This window comes from Ursus americanus, chromosome 19, assembly GCF_024610735.1.
Source record: "Ursus americanus isolate L20-20 chromosome 19, mUrsAme1.1.p, whole genome shotgun sequence".
Classification (NCBI taxonomy): Eukaryota; Metazoa; Chordata; class Mammalia; order Carnivora; family Ursidae; genus Ursus; species Ursus americanus.
Genome location: NC_142145.1, coordinates 13,602,703 through 13,623,295, shown reverse-complemented (window position 1 = coordinate 13,623,295; position 20,593 = coordinate 13,602,703). Strand labels below are relative to the sequence as shown.

Below are 20,593 nucleotides of genomic sequence, written 5' to 3'. Positions count from 1 at the left end.
CCTCTACCTGGCTTCGCACCCTCTCCCCACCTCCGTTTCTTTGGTCATCTGAAGACGAGAGCAAGGCTCGTCCCCTCACGGGGATGTCTAGAGCGCACAGTGAAACCGAATTTGGCAGTTTCTGCAGAAAAGCTGACATAAGATTTCCTTTTTATGCCCCCCCCCCGTTTTTTATGTCTCGTCCTTCCCTCCTCCTCCCCTCCGAGTCTCCCCACTGACAGCTTAAGGTCCACCAGGTCAGGTTCTGGCTCTGAATAACCATAGAATCCCTTGTCCTTGATAACACTTGGATGATTTTAGAACAGAATACTGTTTGCAGTTGGAGAAACCAAGGCACATGGGGTGTTTCAGGCCGGGGGAAGGGGGGAGCCCCACCCTGAGCCCGGTTGTGCGCGAGCTCAGCCCGGGCTGGGGCTGGGGTGGCAGGCATGCACTGTGGCGCAGGGCTCCTCCTCTCCAGAGCCAGCCCTCTGGGGCTCCCCAGCCCGGGATGCACCTGGGGCTCCCCACGGGGACCATCGGCCCTTGCCTTGGGAGGGCTGCATGGCTTCAGCGGGAAGGGTGCCCCGTGCCAGAAGAAGCACGTCCTCTCAGATCCTTGTTGCCGCCTGGTTTTCTCTCAGAAAGAAATTTCTTGACCACATCACTCAGTACAGTTGCCAATTATGAAGCTGGTTCCTGATTTTCTTTTCTTTTTTTTTTTTTTAAGATTTTATTTATTTATTTGACAGAGATAGAGACAGCCAGCGAGAGAGGGAACACAAGCAGGGGGAGTGGGAGAGGAAGAAGCAGGCTCATAGCAGAGGAGCCTGATGTGGGGCTCGATCCCGGAACACCGGGATCACGCCCTGAGCCGAAGGCAGACGCTTAACCGCTGTGCCACCCAGGCGCCCCTGGTTCCTGATTTTCTGTCGTCCTGGAGGAGAGCTATGGTGCAGCAAACCCAGCACCACAAATACTCTAAACGCCTTGTACACTTGGAAGTTCTTCAGAGGGAAGAGTAAATGGTGGTGGTTTTCTTGGTTTGGGCAGTTTCAGATTTCCCTTCTCTGTGAGAGAGGGCTGAGGCTTTTGTTGACACGGGGCTCCGCAGAACGGCCCAGAATCCCGTGAAGACAGGAGGGGCACGTGTAGAGCTGTGTTTGGGGTGAGAGAAGGGGGTGGGGTGGGGAAGCCGGCCTAGGATTTAAAGTCTTGACAAAAGTAATAGGAATGTGCTGTAGGCTGGAGCAGAAGACTCTCTTCTATTCCGCTCCTAGGAGTATGGGTCTCTTAGAATGGTTGAGGGAAAAGAAGGCGGAAAAACCTAATAGAATTTTTTGTTGTAAGCACGTCAGGTGTTGCTTAATGAAGTGCTCGACAGGTTGGACAGGGTGCTACCTCATTTGAACTAAAGGACCAGGGCTCCAGTGAACGGTTAGCTACCTGAGAAAAACCTACCCACTACGCAGTTTCAAAAAAGCATCTCACGCTGCTGTTGCAAGAACTATATACATACATCTGTTCATTCGACACAGTAGATTCTAATGAACAGCAAATGCTATCCAAACAAATTTATTTTTCAGAGATAGCTTTCAACAAGTGCTGTTTCCCCTCCCTTTCCCTTTTGGCCACTTGAATTAGGTGCCGTTTTGAATCATACCTAAACAGGAAGCCAATGATATTGCGACAGTTCTAATCAAATGATGGAAGTTCGTGCCCAGTCCCACCAGTAGAAATCCATTAATTCTGAAAGGTGTTGTAACAGTGGCCGTAGTATCCCCAGATGGTAACGTGGTATGTTCAGTTGTGGCGTGTGGTTCGCTGTGTGTTTCATTACTGCTTCTTTGGCCAACCTGTTCTATTCGTTCACAAGAACGGCTTAGGGAGAGGCAGGGGTACTGGTTTTGTAAATGCTGGCTTCTAGAAAGTGCTTTATCTACAAGTATTTCGTTTCGTTGACATTATGGTAGATAGATTGAAACGTCCCTAGAAGGCTGAAAGTTTTGCCTTTTAAAACCTTTCTGTGATTAGATCTCTGTCTGCCTGTATCTGAGAGGGAATTAGTTTTCAGTATTTGCCCAAAGATAACAACATTTTATGTTTTTATGTTGATAGTTCTGCTGCTTATTCCAAGTAAGAAAGTAGAGGCGCTCGCTGTTTTCACTAAGGTCACTGGTTAGACGTAGCCGTGTTTGTCCCCAGTTATCTAAGACCTAAGGGCAGATTCATTCGGACCCAGGCCAACAAGATTTATGGCCTACGACACCATACTAGTGAGAAACAGGACGAAGACAACTGCGTGCACGGGCCACTGTCTAGTCAGAGGACTAGACGGGTGAACCTGTAATAATAATAATAAGGCAGCACGTGATGACGGAAGTGCAGAGTGGGGACGGAAGGAAGGAGGGACCCAGCACAGCTAGAGCAATCAGGGTGGACTTCTGGAGGAAGAGATTTTTCCTGAAGTGGTCTTTGCAGCATGGATAGAAAATCAAGGGCCAGAGAGGGATTGATGCCAAGAGGCTGTTGGGGAAAGAAAGCTTTCTAATCAAGAGGGTGGTGTAAGTGTTTCAGGCCTAAAGGAATCTTGAAAAAACAAACCAAAAACAACCCACTTTTTTTTTTTTAATGACTTCACAGATAGTACAAAGCACTTAATTCAGGAAAACCCACAACAGACAAGACATTAAACATTTACAGTTTTTGAGCTCGCTCTTGTATGGCCCTTGCTGAGGTGGTAAGGTAGACCGATCAGAGACAGATAAGCCACAGGGCCCTGGAAAAGCCTGGGGGGGGCCCACGGAGGAAATCCCCCAGAGTGGAGCTCCAGACTGTAGGACGGGCACCTGCCCGCTGTGTTCCTGCCCCCTCCCATCTGAGAACGAGAAGACTTGGCTATATGTTAATGCTTTGTTTGGAGAACCACAAACATGTAGATCAGTGATCTTTTAGTCCATTCTGTTGATAACAAAGTATTTCAAATGCCTCGCCTGTTACTTCCTTCCCACTACTCCCCCCCCCCCCCACCAAAATGACAAATCTGTAATATAAACATATTCTCTGTGTTGATAAGGAAATATGAGCTTGCTTTTTCGGTTATCTACCAGAAATTCTTACACCAGGAAAACTGAAACAATAAAGGTGTATCTTTGAAGGTCAATAAATCAGTGTTTTATGGGGCCATGAAAAGGGGAGTTCCAGACCAGGGCCTCCTTTGCAGAGAGTGCTGTGTTAAGAAGGTGCTGCGTGAACTTTATCTGCCATGTCAGTATTAAAATTTCCCTCATTGTATTTTCCTATTTTTCAAGTACAGGGAAAAACAATATTAGTGTTTTTCCCACACGGTGTGTCCAATGGATTAAGAATGTTGTCTGTTGTCTAGGCCATTTTTGTTTTGTCTTGGTTTGGTTTGGGTTTTTTGCTGGTATGGGTCTGCACCCTGATGGTCATCGGCTCTCCAGGTGACTCACTCCCAAGGGCACCTACCCTCCTGGCCAGGTGGCCTCCCTAGACAACCAGGGGCCTGTCTGCTGTCTCCCTGCAGCATCCTGACCCCAGCCCCCAAGGGAAGTACCCTAGGCTGAGCCTAAGACAACCGACCTCCCCTCCGCATCCAGAGCTGGGCTGGGAGCATTCTGCCCAGCAGGTGATTTTCCCTCCGAGCAGAGCACCTTATGTTCTCCACCTGGTTGGTAGGAAGTCACTCACTTTTTCTTTGGGTTTCCCTCTGCAATGAGTGGGCTTCCCACAGGATCCACTGCTGGAAACTCCTTTCATTCTTTCTACCCCCAAAACACTGAGCCCGAAGAAACCAAGACTGAGACAGTGGGCTTCAGCAAAACAAAAGACTCGGTCCGTCTAAAGTTCTTAGTGAGCTTTTGAGGTTGAGCCCCGAGTGGGCGGCGAGTGAGATTACGCACAGCCCCATATCTCTGTCCTCATTCTGAGAGACGTGCTCCGTCTGTTTCCTGCCAGACCGACCGACCTGCCCGAGCGCCCCTGGCAGGCTTCCCCTCTGTCACCGAAGTCAAGGGCTGGCTGGTGCTGCTGTTTCTGCCGTTCTCACGGCAGTACCCCCGTCAGCAGTTTGAAGCACATTCTTTATGGATGTGTGCTGATAACTTGATATCTGTATTTGCTGTGGGGGCCCCTCCTCTTTTCAGCCTTTGATGTCTGCGGGCTGCCACATTCAGGACAGGGAACCCAAGAGTGAGAAATAACACTGAATCTCTGTTCATTTCTGCCAACAAAGTGAGCACCTACTAGGCACGTGGGACACTCTGCAACGGCTAGGAGGAGACAGAGATCAGGGGCGTATACCCCCCAGGGGCCTATCACCCTCCCCCCTCCAGCCAGACCTGCACGCAGAGGATTAGAGGAGGAGACCTGTTTACTGGGAGCATTTTCTAAGTGGTAAGCACCCAGGACAAGGAGGGCTTTAACCTGCCTGAAAGAATATCTCCTTCTTCCTTATCGTCTACTCGTGTACATCTAAAGCCCAGAAGGAGGGACGAGAGGGCCGCATTTGGGCTGGGGGTCCCAGGGCGGCTGATGCCAGGAGACATGATGGTGCAGTGTTTTCAGGGAACTCTAAAAAGGACAGCATTCCTGGACTCCCAAGATTATGTGGGAAGAGGGAGACAGAGCCAGCACTCGCAGGCCTTATATGCAAGCAAAATAGTTTAGATTTTATCTTCCTGCATTGTGGGCTGGGGAGGGTCATGATCAGATTTGCGCCTTACGGTGAAGGGTGTCCCGGGCTGGGTCCAGGGGGCAGTAAGGAGGCCACTGCCCTGGTTTTGGGGGAAGAGCTAGTAAAGGCTTGAATCAGGTCGGTGTAGTGGCAAGAGAAAGGAGAAGCCAAGTGCAGGAGCGATTTCGGAGCCCGCTGAGTTGTGCTAGGCGCCCACAATACGGGGGCAAAGGATGTGGTTGGACCGATTACTTAAAAAAAAAAAAAAAAAAGATGTGATAGATGTCAGAGTAAAATAGCTGACCATTTGAATTGTGTTTCTCATAGCTCATTAAGGAGAGTTCTGTCTCAGGTTCAAATCAAGAAGGATTTTTTTTTTTTCTTAAACCAGCAATAAATGAATTTTAGGCCATTGAATCCCAGCTGCTTTGGGTGATTTTATGGTGAGGCAGAGACAAAATTCTTCACACCCTGCGAGGTAAACAAGCTAAGAGCCCCAAGGCCCTGGGATCCACGGGAAATTTGTGTGCTCTGGAATTTAGAGCCATTTCCTGACCTAAAGGTGTCTTTGAATCAGAATTTCAGGATGTAGGCAGAATCTAAAACTCTCATAACTCAAGACTAAAGAGAGATAAACAGCCAGGGATCCCAGAGGGTCCATCATTAAAGCAGGTGTGACCTGACCCGCGGTCTGCCTGTCCTGGCCTCAACTATGTCACCTGCCCGTAAATAGAAGCAGTGTTTACCTTGGAACTGTGGCTCAGCAAGCCCTTTTCGCTTGCACAAAACACATTTTCCCGTGGATTGCCAGTGTTGAAGAGGAGGAGCGTTTCCCTTTCTCTCTGCCCAGCTCCCTTCTGCCTCCCCCCACCCACCCCCAAAAAATCCAGCCAAGCAGGTGACACGGAGGCCTGTCTGGCACGAGCACGGTCAGAAAGCTGCCAGGTTTCAAAGTGGGAGGAAGAACTGAGTGCAAAAACTGTCCTTCTAGTTTATCAGAGTAATAATAACTTATTACATTTCCTGTTCACTGTTGAGAGTGCAAGAGCCACTTCCTCCCGCCACCAGAAATTTGAAGACTTTCCATTAAAAATGAGGAAGAAAAACTCTCTAGCTTTTCGTGAATGTGATGGTTAAACCTGGCAAGTGGGAAGAGAAGACTGTGGTCTTGCATAAATCCTACTAGCCCCGCACGGTTGGCACATGTGGGTTCTCATGACACCCCCCAGATGGAAAACCAACCACTTCCTTAAGGTATTGATTTTTAAAATAATATTTGTTACTCTTTGTAATGCGGTTAGCAGGGAACTTTACAGTGTGTCTCCTTAAGTAGGACCAACAGCTGCCAAACCCATATCCAGTTAAATGAAACCTGTAAAGAGCCCTTCCCTCCTCTCAACTTTGTACCCAAGATATAAAAGCAGCATCACCTCTCAAACTTTCACGGTAATTGAGAATCTGTTCCATTTTCGAGCAGAGTAGAAATTATTCACATCCGCCTTTGGTAATCGAGTTCACTGTTAATAATTCCCAATATCAGGAACTTCCCTATAGCAGACCTAAATTGAGTATGTCACAATTTGACCCCATTTCCTCAAATTTGTTCTTTCAGAGGGGTAAAGATCAGTTGGTCAATGTTCTTTATTTTAGTGTTTCCATTGTTGAAGATTGTTACCCACAACTTCCCTCTGCCTGGAGTTATTCATTCTGGTTCCTTTAACCTCTCTGTCAGCTTTTTTTCCTTTCAATTCAGTGGATCCTGATTTTGTACTCACTGGCAAAACCCCCCAAACACACAAACGAAAGGCCAGAAGGCCCCGTGGAAAAGACCAGACCTCTGCCACACTGCCCATGACCCCGGAGGCTCCCCATTTAGCAGTGCAGACAAGACAGGACAGTCTGCGTTCCTTGCAGTTATGAGCCCTACAAAACAGGAACACGCAAGATGGCCAGGAGCACAGGGCAGGGCAGAGGGAGCGGAGAAGAGAACGGAGCAGGTAGCCGGGACCTGGTCTGGGAGGGCGGGGGTGGTTCTGAGGGCAGGCAACGGGAGAAGGGGCAGAGCGGACAGGAGAAAACTGAGTCCAGTCCTGACGTCTGGAGTCCAAGGCTGGCCATAGAGACTAAGGGTCAGGTCGGCTGGGGAGCCGAGGGAGGGTGCGCTGGTTAGTCGTGAAGGGCTGTGTGAACAAACCTCAGGAGCTGGGACTCTACCCTATGGAGAGTGTGGTCCCTGGATCCAGCATCCACCCTACCTGGGAGCTTGTTAGAAATGCACATTCCCGGGCCCTGCCCCATGTCTACGGAATCAGAACCTCCGGAGGTAGGGCCCAGCAATCCTGTCTAACAGTCTCAAGCACCAGTAAGCTTGAGAACCACCGCTGTAAACCCTGGGATTCCCTAAAAAGGTTTTGAGCTCAGCTCTAAGTTAATATTATAGGATCAGTTATATTAAAAACACCTGCCGTTTGTGGAATCCCTTCTGTGTGCCAGGATGTGCTCAGTGCTTTACATAGATTCTCTCTAATCCTCACTCCACTTTCGCCAGGAGGGAGAGGAAAATGAGGCCCAGGGAGGCCCAGGTTGCACAGCTCATAAATGGCAGAACTGGAACTCCTCCTAAAGGTCCCCTCCAGTGGCGTGGCCTTACCCGCCTCAGGGAAAGTGCTCATGCAGTCAACTGCATGACCGGTGGGGACCGGAGCAAGGCCCTCCAGGAGTGCTGGGACAGAAGCGAGCTTCTTAGTGCTTTTGGAAATACTGTAACCAGGCTCCAGGGTATACACTCGTGAGGGCTTTCGTTTATTAACTGTTGTTATGCAGAAAGAAAAATGCTGTGACTTTAAGGCCAGTCAAGTTTCAACTGGCACCCTGAGCACCCAGCCCAGGGTCCGTGGGCCAGTTGATCCCTGAGTCAGGAGGAGAAGAAATGTGACATATTGAATCACTTCTGCCACTTCCTGAAGTAGAGGCATCTCTGATCCTCTGTGCTCCCCCAACAGGAATAAACCGGATCATAGCTCTGCTCCTGCACCTGCCAGGACAGTTCACGGTCCTGTGTGTGCCCCCCTCCCGCCACCTGCCCCTCACTGTGCTGGATGAGGTGGGGTGGAGGGGAGACAGCCTGAATGTAGCTCCTATTATCTTTTTAAAAGTTCTCTATGTCTAAGCATTACTATAATTACAGTGAATTTGGGGACTCCTCTCTTGACCCAAATGACCTGATTCCAATTTTGATGTCTCCACCATGGCACGCATCTAAATCCTTCCTATTAATGACGGCTGTCTTTCAGTGCCTTAAAAGTCACTGCCCTAAGTAGTAGGAGAAAAGTTCGAAACAGAAAGAGAGTCAGAACATACATAGCCTCTGGTCACTGTCAGGTCTTGAGCTTTCCCTTGGAGTGAGAGAGGGACCCTCCTGTGGGGTTTGTATTCCCTGGGCACAGAAGCAAGAAACCTAGACACAGACCCCAAACCCCTGACAGTGGAGTATCAGATACGGGGGCAATTACATTCAGTGGGCGCACAGCTGAAATCTCTGTCTTAAACTTTAACCCATTATTTCTAATGGCTACAAGGTTTAACATTTTTTAAATGAAATCATAAAATAGTGCCCCCTTCCTACGAGTTCAGGTTTTCCAGGGTCCAGCTGGGGTCTCTGTGACCAGGCCGGTAAGATCTTATTTATGTGTAAAATTACAAATGAGCCAAAGGATCAGAATATACAGTGGACTGGTTGTCATCTTAACTGTGCAGAGGGGATGAGCACCTGGCTGCTGTGCCTGGACAGGGAACGTAGAGTGACCTCACGGAAGGGCGAGAGGCACCCCTTCCTGAGCCCAAGTGCCAGGCACGAGGCTGGGCCCGCTGTGTTGTGTGCTGGTGAGGCAGATCTGTGTGCTGTCCCGATTAGAAAAGAGAATTTGAGCCCGGAAGATTTCCAACCTTGATTTTGCAACCCCCTTCCCCCAGGGTAGCTCTAATTTTGCCCCAAATCGGTGGAACTCTTCCAAGCCCACGCTTGGGACTTTGGGTTTGATCCAGAACTAGTAGAAAACGATGATGTCTTCCATAAAGGGAAGTTAGGGGATCACAGTGGTCCTTCAGGAAAAATTTTTCGTCAATTTAACAAGAATCTGAGCGTTTGCTACGTGCTTTGCTGCATCACTAACTGTTTGACTCCAACTCTTTGCGAGGATACAGGGAGTTAAAGAAAGGAAAGTCTCCAGCATAGTGCCCGGCACACAGTAGGTGTTTCGTGAGGGCCAGTTCTTCCTTCACTCCCGCTCAAGATAAACAGTGTCTGTATCCAGCAATGGGAGAGGTGGTTCTCGACATCCATTTTATAGTGGAGATGACTGTGTGGTGTTTGGGGATATGAGAAAGTTCTGGATCTTGGTCTTTCACATAATCTCCGACCTTGCTACATGAAGACCAGTTGCAGCAGCACTTGGGGGCCTGTGAGAAATGCAGGATCTCGGGTCCTGCCCAGACCTACTGCATAAGAATCTGCATTTTCATAAGATTTCTGGGTGGTTGTATGCACGTTTGAGAAGCACTGGACTTCACTCTGAGGGCCAGGGACCATCTAGTCCCTTCTCTGGCCACGCTGGGGGCTGGTGGTCTTATTAGCTTGGTGCATTCCCCAGGATGAAGGCAGGGCCTAGAAGGAGCCTTGGCCTTCAGCAGAGCAGTGTGCTCTTGGAAGCACAGGAGCCGTTGACTTTAACTACAGGAAAGAAGAGAAAAGTAGTTCTCATCTCAAAGAAAAGAACGGGAAAGAAAAGCCGGGAGAATAAAGGAGCATTCACAGGAGCCTCCTGGTGATAATGTAAGGACAAGTCAAAGCCATCCTAATTACTGTGTTTAGGAAACAAAGGGTCCTTGCACTTCCTTTCAGGTAGCCCACAGCTGCGAACTTGTTTCCCCGTTATCTGTCTGGAAGACAAAGACACGTGCAGTTGAAGTTTTGAAATGCAAGGTTATTTCTTCATTTTCCCTTGGGCCATATGTTTTCTTTGCAAGGATAGAGATAATGACTGTATTGTGAGGAAAGTAAGGAAGAGGGTTGAGCAAAATCGGTAGAGCTCTTTGATGGGCCCCTTCCTAGTGAGTGCAGCGCTCTGGGTTTTCCTTAAGGAACACACCTGGAACCCAGGTGGTCAGGGGACAGTGCTGATGGGGCCAGATACACCTTCCAAGATAGCTGATGAAGTCAATTGTTGAATATTTGCTAAGTCCAAATGGCCAGTATGTCAGGACATCAAATAGGCTGTAAGTTACTCTATGTTTTTGGTGTATGTTTTCATCACACCTGACCTAAGTCACATTTTTTTTTTCTGTACATAATATCTATTCCTAAAAAATCTTCGGGAAAATGGTTAAGATAGTAAATTCTTGGGGCACCTGGTTGGCTCAGTTGGTTAAGCGTCTGACTCGTGATTTCGGCTTAGGTCGAGATCTCAGGGTCATGGAATCGAGTTCCGCATGGGGCTCCGAGCTCCGCGGGAGTCTGCTTGAGATTCTCTCTCCCTCTCCCTCTGCTGCTCCCACTTGTGTGTACTCTCTCTCTCTCAAATTAAAATAAATAAATATTTAATAACAAAGACAGTAAATTTTACATTATGTGCATTTTATCACAATTAAAAATAAAAAAAGCTTTTCAACATCTTATTAATTCCTGCCTGGTAATGAAAATAGCATGAAGTGCTTATTGTTTAAACCTTGATGGTGTCAGTCACCATCGGCTGGGAGCCTACAGTCAGTACCACACAGTCCTGGTGCGCAGGGGTGTATTACCTCGAGATCTGGGTGATGACATAATGAGCTGTGTGGCTTCCTGTGGCTCCCTCCCCTCACTGCACTAGTTACTCGGGCCTTCCTGCTCTTGCTGATCAAGCCCTGCACACTCGTGGACTTCTGCAAATGCTCCTTGTGGCCACCGGCAATACTCCTCTTGACCCTTGATGTGAGCTTGGCTTGTTCCCTCCCTTTATCCAGGTCTCCACTGAATGTCATCTGACCCGAGGGTCCCCTCCCGAGCTCATCAGATCACCTCACTTATCAACTGTTTTCTTTCTTTCGTCACAGTCATTGCAACCAGATTGCATTTTATGTTTGTCTATTCTCAGTCTTCCCCTGTGGACTATAAGCAAGGACACTCTCTTTCTCCCCGGGGCTCCCACTGCTCCCTCCTCTGTCTCCCTCCACCTGCCCAAACACCAGCATTCACTTCTCCTTGCTCTGCCTGTGCCCCTCACCCCCGCCCTCTGGGCTTTGCACACCTCCCTCTGTGATTGCTTCCCAGTCCTGGAGCTGGGGAAGATGGAGCCCAGGCAGTGCTCTCTCTCCTTCCCTGCCCATGGCCAGGGAGGGCCAAATTCAGGGACTCGGTGGGACCTGGATCTTTCCGGTACATGTGCCAGCTCTTGCGCTGTCCTGTGGGTCTCTGTCTGTCTATCTGTGCCTGTGTCTGGTGCTAAACGCTTCGAGAGGCCAGGGAGGGGCTAATTTCTTCCGTCCTGCACCCGGCCAATCCCTTGCCCAAGTATGCGAGGGCTCAGTAAAGACAGCTTTGAAAGTCTGATGATAGCAGAGCTTTTAAAGAGATAGATGCTATCTATTATTAAACCCTTCACTAGAGCAGAATGTGTCTTCTGGTCATAAGCACAGCGGATGACAGGCAAAGGAATGACTGGCTTTACTCTGTTATTTGCACAGTGAGTAAATGAATCACAACCCCTTTATGGAGTGTGGTCTATATGTGGGGAGGGGGTTGATTCATATTTGTGATTTTCGAGGAGACCAGTAGGAGTTGACCAGCTGTGATGAATGCCCTTTGGGTTTTGCATCCTCCTTGTCACTGGAAACATATTCATAAAATGCATTTTACAATGTTCCAGATCCTTTAAATATTTTATTTATTTATTTGAGAGAGAGAGAGCAAGAGCCGGGGGGCAGGGAAGAGAGCAGAGGGAGAGGGAGAAGGAGACTCCCCGCTAAGCAGGGAGCCCCACAAGGGGCTTCCTTCCAGGACTCTGAGATCATGACCTGAGCTGAAGGCAGACGCTTAACGGACTCTGAGCCCCCCAGGCACCCCCTGGTCCAGATCCTTTAATAGCAGGTCAATCAGCAGAGTATCTGTGATCATCATAATGTACTTTACAGTCTCTCAAACGAACTAGACACATCTTTTCATGTTAATTAGTTAGAGAATACTTGAGTCTCACATTTAGCAGATTTCTTTTTAAGAGTTGTGTGTAAACTATATTTCTGTGAAATGAATTATATTTTAAACACTCAGGGAGTTTTCTGTTTAGACCCTCTGATTCTCTGTATCCACTTCCATTATGACTTGGACCACGTACCTGGCTGGTTTAAGGGTGTCTCCAAGTTTTTAATGTGTCCCATAGCTCAGTGCCTCCCAGGTGAGGGAAGTATGCTAGGTGACCTGTTGGGGTGTATGGGGGATTCCCCAAAAGCTCCCCTTTCTTCTCTTTGTGCCTTTATAACATACTGTCTTCATAGGTGCCTGAGTAATGTTGTTCTGAAGTATGGAATGCAAAGCTTTGCTTTGTACAAAAGGAAAATGAGTCTGATACTCTGTAAATCGCTAAGCTTGAAATTCTATCAAGTTTATTTAAAATGAAAATGTGTAGAAGGACATTTGGTCATAACTCATTTATGTCCTAGTTAACAGAAATCACTGACAGATATAATCTAGCAGCCACTTTATCCTCAGACGCTCTGAGTAAACTGTGTCTGCCCTCACCCAAGCGTGGCCTGTGTCACAGACTGAACCCCCAGACAGAAAACCACTGAAATGAGTCTGACCGCTTGTCACGATTTCAATCCCATAAGAAAGCATTTCTTTATGTGAAATCAAATACGCTTTAAAAAAAATAAACCTCTTCGATTAACAGCATTTCTTGGGGGGGGGCACCTGGGTGGCTCAATCGGTTAAGCATCTGCCTTTGGCTCAGGTCATGATCTCGGAGTCCTGGGATGGAGTCCCGAGTTGGGTTCCCTGCTCAGCGGGGAGTCTGCCTCTCCCTCTCCATCTGCCTTTCCCCCTGCTCATACTCTCTCTCACTCTCTCTCGCTCTCTCTCGCTCTCTCTCTCAAATAAATAAATAAAATCTTAAAAACAACAACATTTTTTTAGTCACCCAACAACATTTAATAGTCACCCAGCTGAAATAGTGCGCCATCACCTTTACTGGTCATAGCTAGGTTACAGGTAAACAGAGATGGTGCACTCAGGGAAATTGCCAGGTCTTCAGAAGTTTCCTGCGGGTCCCCACCCTCTCTTTTCCACCTTCTTCCCCCTTTCTGGTGACAGTCTTCCCTTTACCCCCCTCGGGGAATGAGCTGATGTACGTAATGGGTGCTTCCTAACCCTGCTCAGGTGTGTGCAGTAGAATCCCCCCACCCTCACCACTGACCGCTGGCCAGGGCTGTACCCCTGTGCTGGGTGAATAACGCAGTTGCCTCACTTCTTTCTGCTCCAAGTTACTAGAGAGGACTTCAGCTTCAACGTGAGGAAGCAGAGCCTTAAGTTTTCTGAGTATTGCTGAGTCATTTCCGTGGATTATCTTATCTGTTCCTCAGGGCAGTGGGAAGCATGCAATGATTAGCCCCATTTCACAGGTGAGAAGACAAAGGCTTAGAATTGCCCTCCTCCTTGCCCTCAAATTGTAGAAATGTAGACAGTTTTATTAAAGAAACATCAAGCATTCTACTATCCCAGCCAAACCGGAAACTCAATTCTGAGCACTGGGTGGAAGAAGCGTGTCCTGGAGCCCACTGCCCTAAGCAGTGGGGCGGCCTGGCCAGGCCCTCCCGCCCGGTCCCATGCTCCCCTCTTCTGGTGTTCTCCTGGCCCCTCCCTCTGTTCTGCTGAATTCCTACTTGCCGGCACGCCAGACTTTATTTTAGTTAGTATTTCCTTTTTCTTTTTTTTTTTTTTTTTTTTTCTGTAGAACCCTGTCTTATCGGACCTCTGAGCTACAAATGACTCCTGTGTCATTTCCACTTCTAGTTACGAACTTTAACCAAGAAGCACGAGGGTAGGATGCTTTCTTTTTATCAATAGACATATGACTGTGCCGTGATCGAGAACAGATAGATTAGAAGCTGAAAACTTCTGGAGGAAAGGCACTAAGAAAGGAGCAAGACCCAAAGGTTCCTCGGGACATCTCGAGGTGAAGGGTTTTGACACACTAATTGAGACGTCTGTGAGGGGAGAAGCTCAGACCTCTCCGGCGTGTCTTTGCAGCCAGCTGAGAGAAAAAGTCGCTCAAGGAGACGCTCGAGGAGCAGAGCATTTGCTAGGTTGCTCTGACCTGTCCAGTCGTCTTCATCACCGTTATCTTTTTGTTTGGTGTTTATTTGTTTCTAGAAACAAAGTCTTCAGAGACGGTGTCCTGGCATGAGGCCGTGCTGGGAAAGCAGTTCTCTTGGTGTTCTGGGGGCCACAGGTCCCTCGTACTTTGTATTCTCTTCTGAGCAGGAGCAGTTTCAATGGCGACTTCCTTGAAGGATGCTTTTTCTCAGGGCAACAGGACTATTAAGTGAGGTGTTAGTTTCACATTTCATAGTTTCTCTCTTAACAAAAACCACATCTTTCAATGCTGCAACATTCAGAAATTTGATACCATCTTTACTTAAATTATAGCCAAATTTCTCAAATATAGTCACGGATGATATTTTATAAAATAAAATCTATGGAAAATCCCTCATTTGTTTTTCTGGGTTGGGTTCTTTTCTCCCCTTGATCTGACAGAAGCGGCCAAGCTTCCTTCTGCTTTGTTTGATGTCAGCGTGAATTTTCAGTAGAGCCAGAGAGTAATTTTAGTGTCCATAATGACTTTCACTACAATCGGGTTGCTTAACAGCACAAAAAAATAAATATTTAAGTCAACCTTCCCTACGGGATCTAAATATAGACCCACTGGTCTCTGTCGCTCCACTGGCAGAGAGGTCATGTTTCTTCAGCTTTGGGTTTTTTCAGAATTAGACCCCACATGGCTTTGCATTGGGAAATAAATCCATGTAGCTTTGTAAAGAGAAACTTGATTTACAATTTATTATCTCCCTCCTGCCTCCCAAAGCCTTGCACCAACTATGGACTTACTTATTCCAGACAAGTTTGTCATCTGTCAAAATAAACAGCAGCCTGTATGCCTTGAAAAAAATACACACACGACACAAAACATACAAGAAAGTAAAGCAACAGAAGGCAAATAAGTTAAGTGTATCGCCTTGCCATTTCAACTCCTTTTTCTAGGACTTTCCAAGGAATTTATGTGGGTGGGTGGTTGGGAATGTAAAGCATATTTGCTATAAACAGACTCTAGTGTTCCTTATTAATTCGGGGAAGTCTATTAGAAAACAATGGTTAATTGACATAAACTCTGTGGGCCAGACATCATTTTAGTAGTTTACGAAGAACGGTGGGAGGACCCTGTTATACATGGCTGGGTTTTTTTCCCCCTAAGACTTATAAGCAGCATTGTATTCCCCCAACACAAGTGCTGCAAACACACCTGACCCCAGGCTGGCCTCCAAGGCAGCTGTTCTGTGGAATAGTTCCCCCGGTGGGCAGGTCAGTTTCTCCCCTACACCTGCCCAGGGATGTACAAGGGAACGGTTGCACTGGTTCTACGGGAGAAGTGGTTGGGAGAAGGGTGGCAGGGAGACTTCCCCAAAGCTTGTTGTTACTTTTGAATTTTGTATCACGTTACTGTATTCTTTAATAACTAGACATTTGTTTGTTTGTTTATTTATTATTTGAGAGAGCAAGAGTGCATGCGCGAATGCGGGAGGAGAGGCAAAAGGAGAGGGAGAGGAAGAGAGAATCTCCAGCAGACTAGGTACTGAGCGTGGAGCTGGACACGGGGCTGGAACTCACCACCCTGAAGTCATGACCCTGTGATCATAACCTAAGCCAAAACCAAGAGTCTGATGCTCAACTGACTGAGCCACCCAGGTGCCCCTAATAACTAGAAATTTAAAAAGTCATTCTACTTTGTTTAATGAAAACAATGATGGTTCAAAAACTCTATTATTTAGAAGGAAACAAATCAATCTTAAAGGAGAACTGGGAAAAAAAAGATCTAGATAACTGAATTGTGTATCTCAATCCCATTACCAAAAGCCTTTTGCTTGAGCAAAAAAAGAGACTGTATGTGGGCTAAGAAATCACCCCATTAACTGCAGCCTTAGGCTAACTTCCCCTATTTTTTAAATCAAATTACTGCCTTACTACTGTTGCTACCAATAATAATAGCCACCACCTCACAACCATTAAGAGCTTGGTCTTGGAGGGTGGAGTTAGGCACCCTCCGATTCTGAGCAGTCGGAACAGAAGGCTTGAGGACTAGCAGGGGCTCCAGAGGCCTGGTGAGATGGTAGACATCAGAACCAAAATCTATAGGCGAAAGGAGGGATGGGACTGGGAGGGGCTGGCAGGCATCCATTCGTTCACACCAAAACATGGCATTCAAAAGATGTACTTGGGGGCGCCTGGGTGGCACAGTTGTTAAGCGTCTGCCTTCAGCTCAGGGCGTGATCCCGGCATTCTGGGATCGAGCCCCACATCAGGCTCCTCCGCTGGGAGCCTGCTACTTCCTCTCCCATTCCCCTTCCTGTGTTCCCTCTCTCGCTAGCTGTCTCTCTCTGTCAAATGAATAAATAAAATCTTTAAAAAAAAAAAAAAAAAGATGTACTTAGCAAGGCATCCAGGCAGAAGGAGATTGGCATAAAGGATCTCAGTGCATAAAGGAGATCGAGCTCAGGCTAACTGGAAACCAAGCCCTAGCAGGCAGGACTCGGGGACTTGGAAGCTGGGAGGCAGGCAGGTAGAGCCAGTCTGGCCTGCAGCACCGTGAGACAAGTCCCCAGGGGACCAGCAGAAGCAAGTCAGGCCAGCAAATCAGAGATTTGGATTTCCTAATCGTTACAAACACAGGTACTGTGACTCAGAGAGCAGCCTGGAGCCTGTTCCTGGGAGTGGAGCACGGGATCAGAGTGAAACCAGCACAAGGCAGCTGCGTGCTGCTTGCTGTGCCAGGTCTGGGGAGCTGCGAAGTCCTCTAGCAAGAGGGTTCAGCCTGGAGCTGCAGCTCTGCAAGTGGAGGGAGAGAAAGTTGGTAGAGGAGCCAGCATGGAAGAGGAAAAAGGACAAAGGCATGGCTTGCCTTCTCCTTAATGTGCAGGCATCCTAAAGAGAATTTCCCAGATTCTTTTTATTTACCCCCAAACCATATTTCCTTAAATATATGTATATGTGTATGTAGCCTTTTAAGTTTTAGGTGTGTTGTCATTTTGAAGGTTTGAAGTCATACTACGAAGTGTATAATGTGCCTAAAGAACAAAATAACATTCTGTTTAAGCTGTACCTCGAATTAGATTAATGCCTTAATTTTCTGCCTCACCATTGCAGATTTTCCCGTAGCAAAATTGCTGCTGCTTCTTGAAAGATCTGTAATCCTATAGCTCTGTCAAGAAGATGTGTCAGTTTGGGGGTGATAAAAATGTTCGAGAATTATATAGCAATGGTGGTTGCACAGCCCCGTGAATATACGAAACACCACTGACGTGCACAGTTATATATTGATTTTTTAAAAAGAAGACATGTCCAGGTATAAAGTCACAGTAAGCTTAGGAGAGAGAAATGAATTCTAAGGAATAGTCTGTGAAAATCTGTTCAGAAGGTATGACATCTGGTCACCTCTGGATCAGTAGACGTGCCCCTTTTTGCCAGGAGGTGTAAAACCCCCAGGTGAGACAATGGGCTGAGTGAATCACGGCCACACTCCTGAACGGGTAAACAAATTGTCCACCTGTTCACGTCAGATGGTGCTCAACAGGAACCAGGATTTGGAGCCCAGAACACAGCCAGAAGCCTGACAGCGTGCTAAGCAGCCAGCCGCTTCACGGGTAGCCCTCTTACCAAATTCCCCTAAAAAGAACCTCTCTGTGTGTAACATAAAGCCTATGCTTATCTTACAGAGACTGTTGCAGCTTTCGTATGGGTCAGAAGCAATTGATAACCTTTATCATGTGAAGTGAGGCCCAACCACATATTTCTCTTGTTTGCCTTTGTCATCAACATGGCAGGAGCGTTCGCATATCGATAGGCTCAGATGAATCCGATTTGTTAGAATTTGCATTGACCGCATTCAGCTTTACCATTTTGCTTCTGTTCATCTCTCTTCCACGTGCGTCCACAACTGTGCTAGACACAGACAAGGGCTGCCTACGGAGAAGCGGATTCCTATAAAAACAAAAGGAGAAAGAGAAGAGAAGGATGGGTGATTTCTGTTCGGTCATTCTTCCTCGTTTGCACCGGGCTCACTGCTCTTGTCCTTCAGCCCTTGTCCAGCAGTGAAGGTGTGGAAAGCATCCAATTCACAGTATCCCGTGTCCACCGGGAGTATCAGCCCGACCTGGCCCAAATACAGCCTTCCTGGCACGGTGGGCTCCAGGAGCACTTTCAACCTTCTCATTGACCTCAAAGTAACTGTCCCTACCCGAACCCGCCCCCCTCCCCCGCCCCGTAAGGCCTTTGCCTGGCCAGGGTGGGCTCAGAGAGGTCCATGTTGGCTGTGTCCCCCACACCGCACTCAGCTAGCCTAGGCTTCTCTGGGTGTGGTGCTCTTAATAAAACTTCCTCCCATAACTGAGGTATTTTAAGGATGCATGGCTTCTTCTAAGTTCTATGTTTTATACACCTTCAATCCAGTGTGCCGATGAAGCCCCCACCACTCCGCTGATCAGCCTCCGTTGCCCCCCACCCCCCACCCCACATGCCATTTCAGGCCTCAGTGCCTGTTTGAACTGTTCACACGGACTTACGTAGTCTTCCTTGCCCCTCCCCCTCCTTCCCTCTGCCTGTTCCTTTTCCCTCCTCTGGCTGATTTCTCTGCATCCTGGAAGACTGAGCTCATTTATCACATCCTTTGGGACCTGACTCCCTGACCTTCTCCAGCTGAGGCAGGGGCCCATCTGCCCCTGGGTGGGGGTGAGGGTGGGGAGTAAACACCCTGGTGTGTGTAAGCCCCTCGAGGGCAAGGTCTGTAACTGTGGATCCCTGAGACCCAGCAGGGAACATGATCCTTGGTCTGCAACGTTTGATGTCTGTTCAGCCAAGCCCAGCTGGTCGGTGGGTTGCACTGCTCTGTGTCCAATGTGACCGCCGATCACTAGGACTGTTGTTTCTCTTACCCTGAGAAAGCTGATGCAGAAAAGAGCTTTTCTGTGGCAAAGTGATAAGAATCTCTGAGTGACTGTAGGGGACTTGGCTTTTTGTTTTGTTTTGTTTTACGTAGATGGGCAGATTTGGAAATTATATTTGTACTAGAATCATACAGAAATGAAACAGAGCCTCAAAAAGCTTAAACAGCTTGTCGGGGGGTCCCTCAGCCAGCAGGTGGTGAGGACTCCAGCCAGGACTCTGAGCTCCAACCCTGCAGGGTTCCCGTGACATCCTGCTGTCCCACTTTAAAAAATTCTCTGCATGTTTAAATTTTAAAAGGTCTTTTAGAAATCAAAGAAAGTGTATAAGACCAAATTTGACATCCCTGGTATATAATACATATATTAAGGGGCCTCCTTATGTTCTCCTACAGTTTTATGACTGAAGGTGATGAGCAGTTGTCTACCACGTGACCATAATCCATCATATTACCATGAGCAGAGCCAGAATATTTTTTTTAAAGATTTATTTATTTAGGGGCGCCTGGGTGGCACAGCGGTTAAGCGTCTGCCTTCGGCTCAGGGCGTGATCCCGGTGTTATGGGATCGAGCCCCACATCGGGCTCTTCCGCTATGAGCCTGCTTCTTCCTCTCCCACTCCCCCTGCTTGTGTTCCCTCTCTTGCTGGCTGTCTCTATCTCTGTCGAATAAATAAATAAAATCTTAAAAAAAAAAGATTTATTTATTTATTTTAGAGAGAAAGAAAGAGGGAGAGCATGAGCAGGGGGGAGGGGCAGAGGGGGAGGGAGAGAATCCTCAAGCAAACGCCCCACTGAGCTCCGAGCAGGATGCCAGTCTCGATCCCAGGACCCTGAGATCATGACTTGAGCCAAAACCAAGAGTCAGACACTTAACTGACTGAGCCACCTAGGTGCCCCATAACCAGAATATTTTTAAATGCTTAAATGGATTTTTAAGCCAATGCCAGTTGGCTTTATACATTCTTAGTGGGGAGTGGGCTCCTGTAGGAAAGTGATATTTTGGGGGTAGGTAATATCACATAGAGCAGTTTCAGGACTATTTATGGTATTTTCTTATGCTTTTCAGAAATGGAATTCAGTGATTCACTTGTTATTTTATCCAGAAGGGACTTGTGCAAAATCTCTACCCGATGCCAATTGTCTTTTCAGGTGACTTTTCAGATCGCCCCTCCGTGTACCCGTGAGAGGCATTATGAGCATTTCGGACGATGCTGTAATAAATGTGAACCAGGTTTGTATTTCTGAGCACCTGTCCTTGTTCCTCAGAAGTGGGTGGGGCTTTCATTTATTTATTTATTTTTTAATCCAAGGAATAATTTCAGTCCTGCCAGATTAAAAAAAAAGAGATTGGATAGACTTTCTATGGTAGTGGCAGCTAGTAATGTGTGTTGCTCTGAAGACAAAAACCTTTCAATAGGTAAAATCGCTTAAAAGCAGTTGTAGAAACCAGTACTTAATTTATGCTGGAATATGGTTTTCCAAAACACTATTTTTTGAGAAAGCAAGGTTTTAAAAATCATATTTTAGCACTTTGTAATTCGAACTTTCAACATATAAAATGCAACTCTTATTTAAAAGTATTCTACAGACAAATGTTGGTGGGTGGGAAATAACCGTACTGGAGTTGTTGCTGCTGCAAATCGCCTAAACCGTATTACAGCTTCTCACCTACCTGTTG

At 47.4% G+C, this 20,593-nt stretch overlaps 1 protein-coding gene across 5 annotated transcripts in view; it reads left to right on the top strand.

Annotated features, from left to right (window-relative positions):
• The window catches only part of TNFRSF11A (TNF receptor superfamily member 11a), a 55,723-nt gene that overhangs the window by 573 nt on the left and 34,557 nt on the right, over nt 1-20,593 (top strand). For 3 of the 5 annotated variants that reach the window (XR_015727583.1, XM_045790225.2, XM_045790224.2), the window contains exon 1: nt 1,171-20,146. Coding sequence is in view for 3 of the 5 variants with exons in the window: in XM_045790225.2 (XP_045646181.2) it covers nt 19,984-20,146 (163 nt within the window). In the remaining 2 variants the exon portion in view is untranslated. Of the gene's footprint in view, nt 1-1,170; nt 20,147-20,593 lie in introns of those variants that run through there. The other 2 variants (XM_045790227.2, XM_045790226.2) reach the window with 2 other exon arrangements.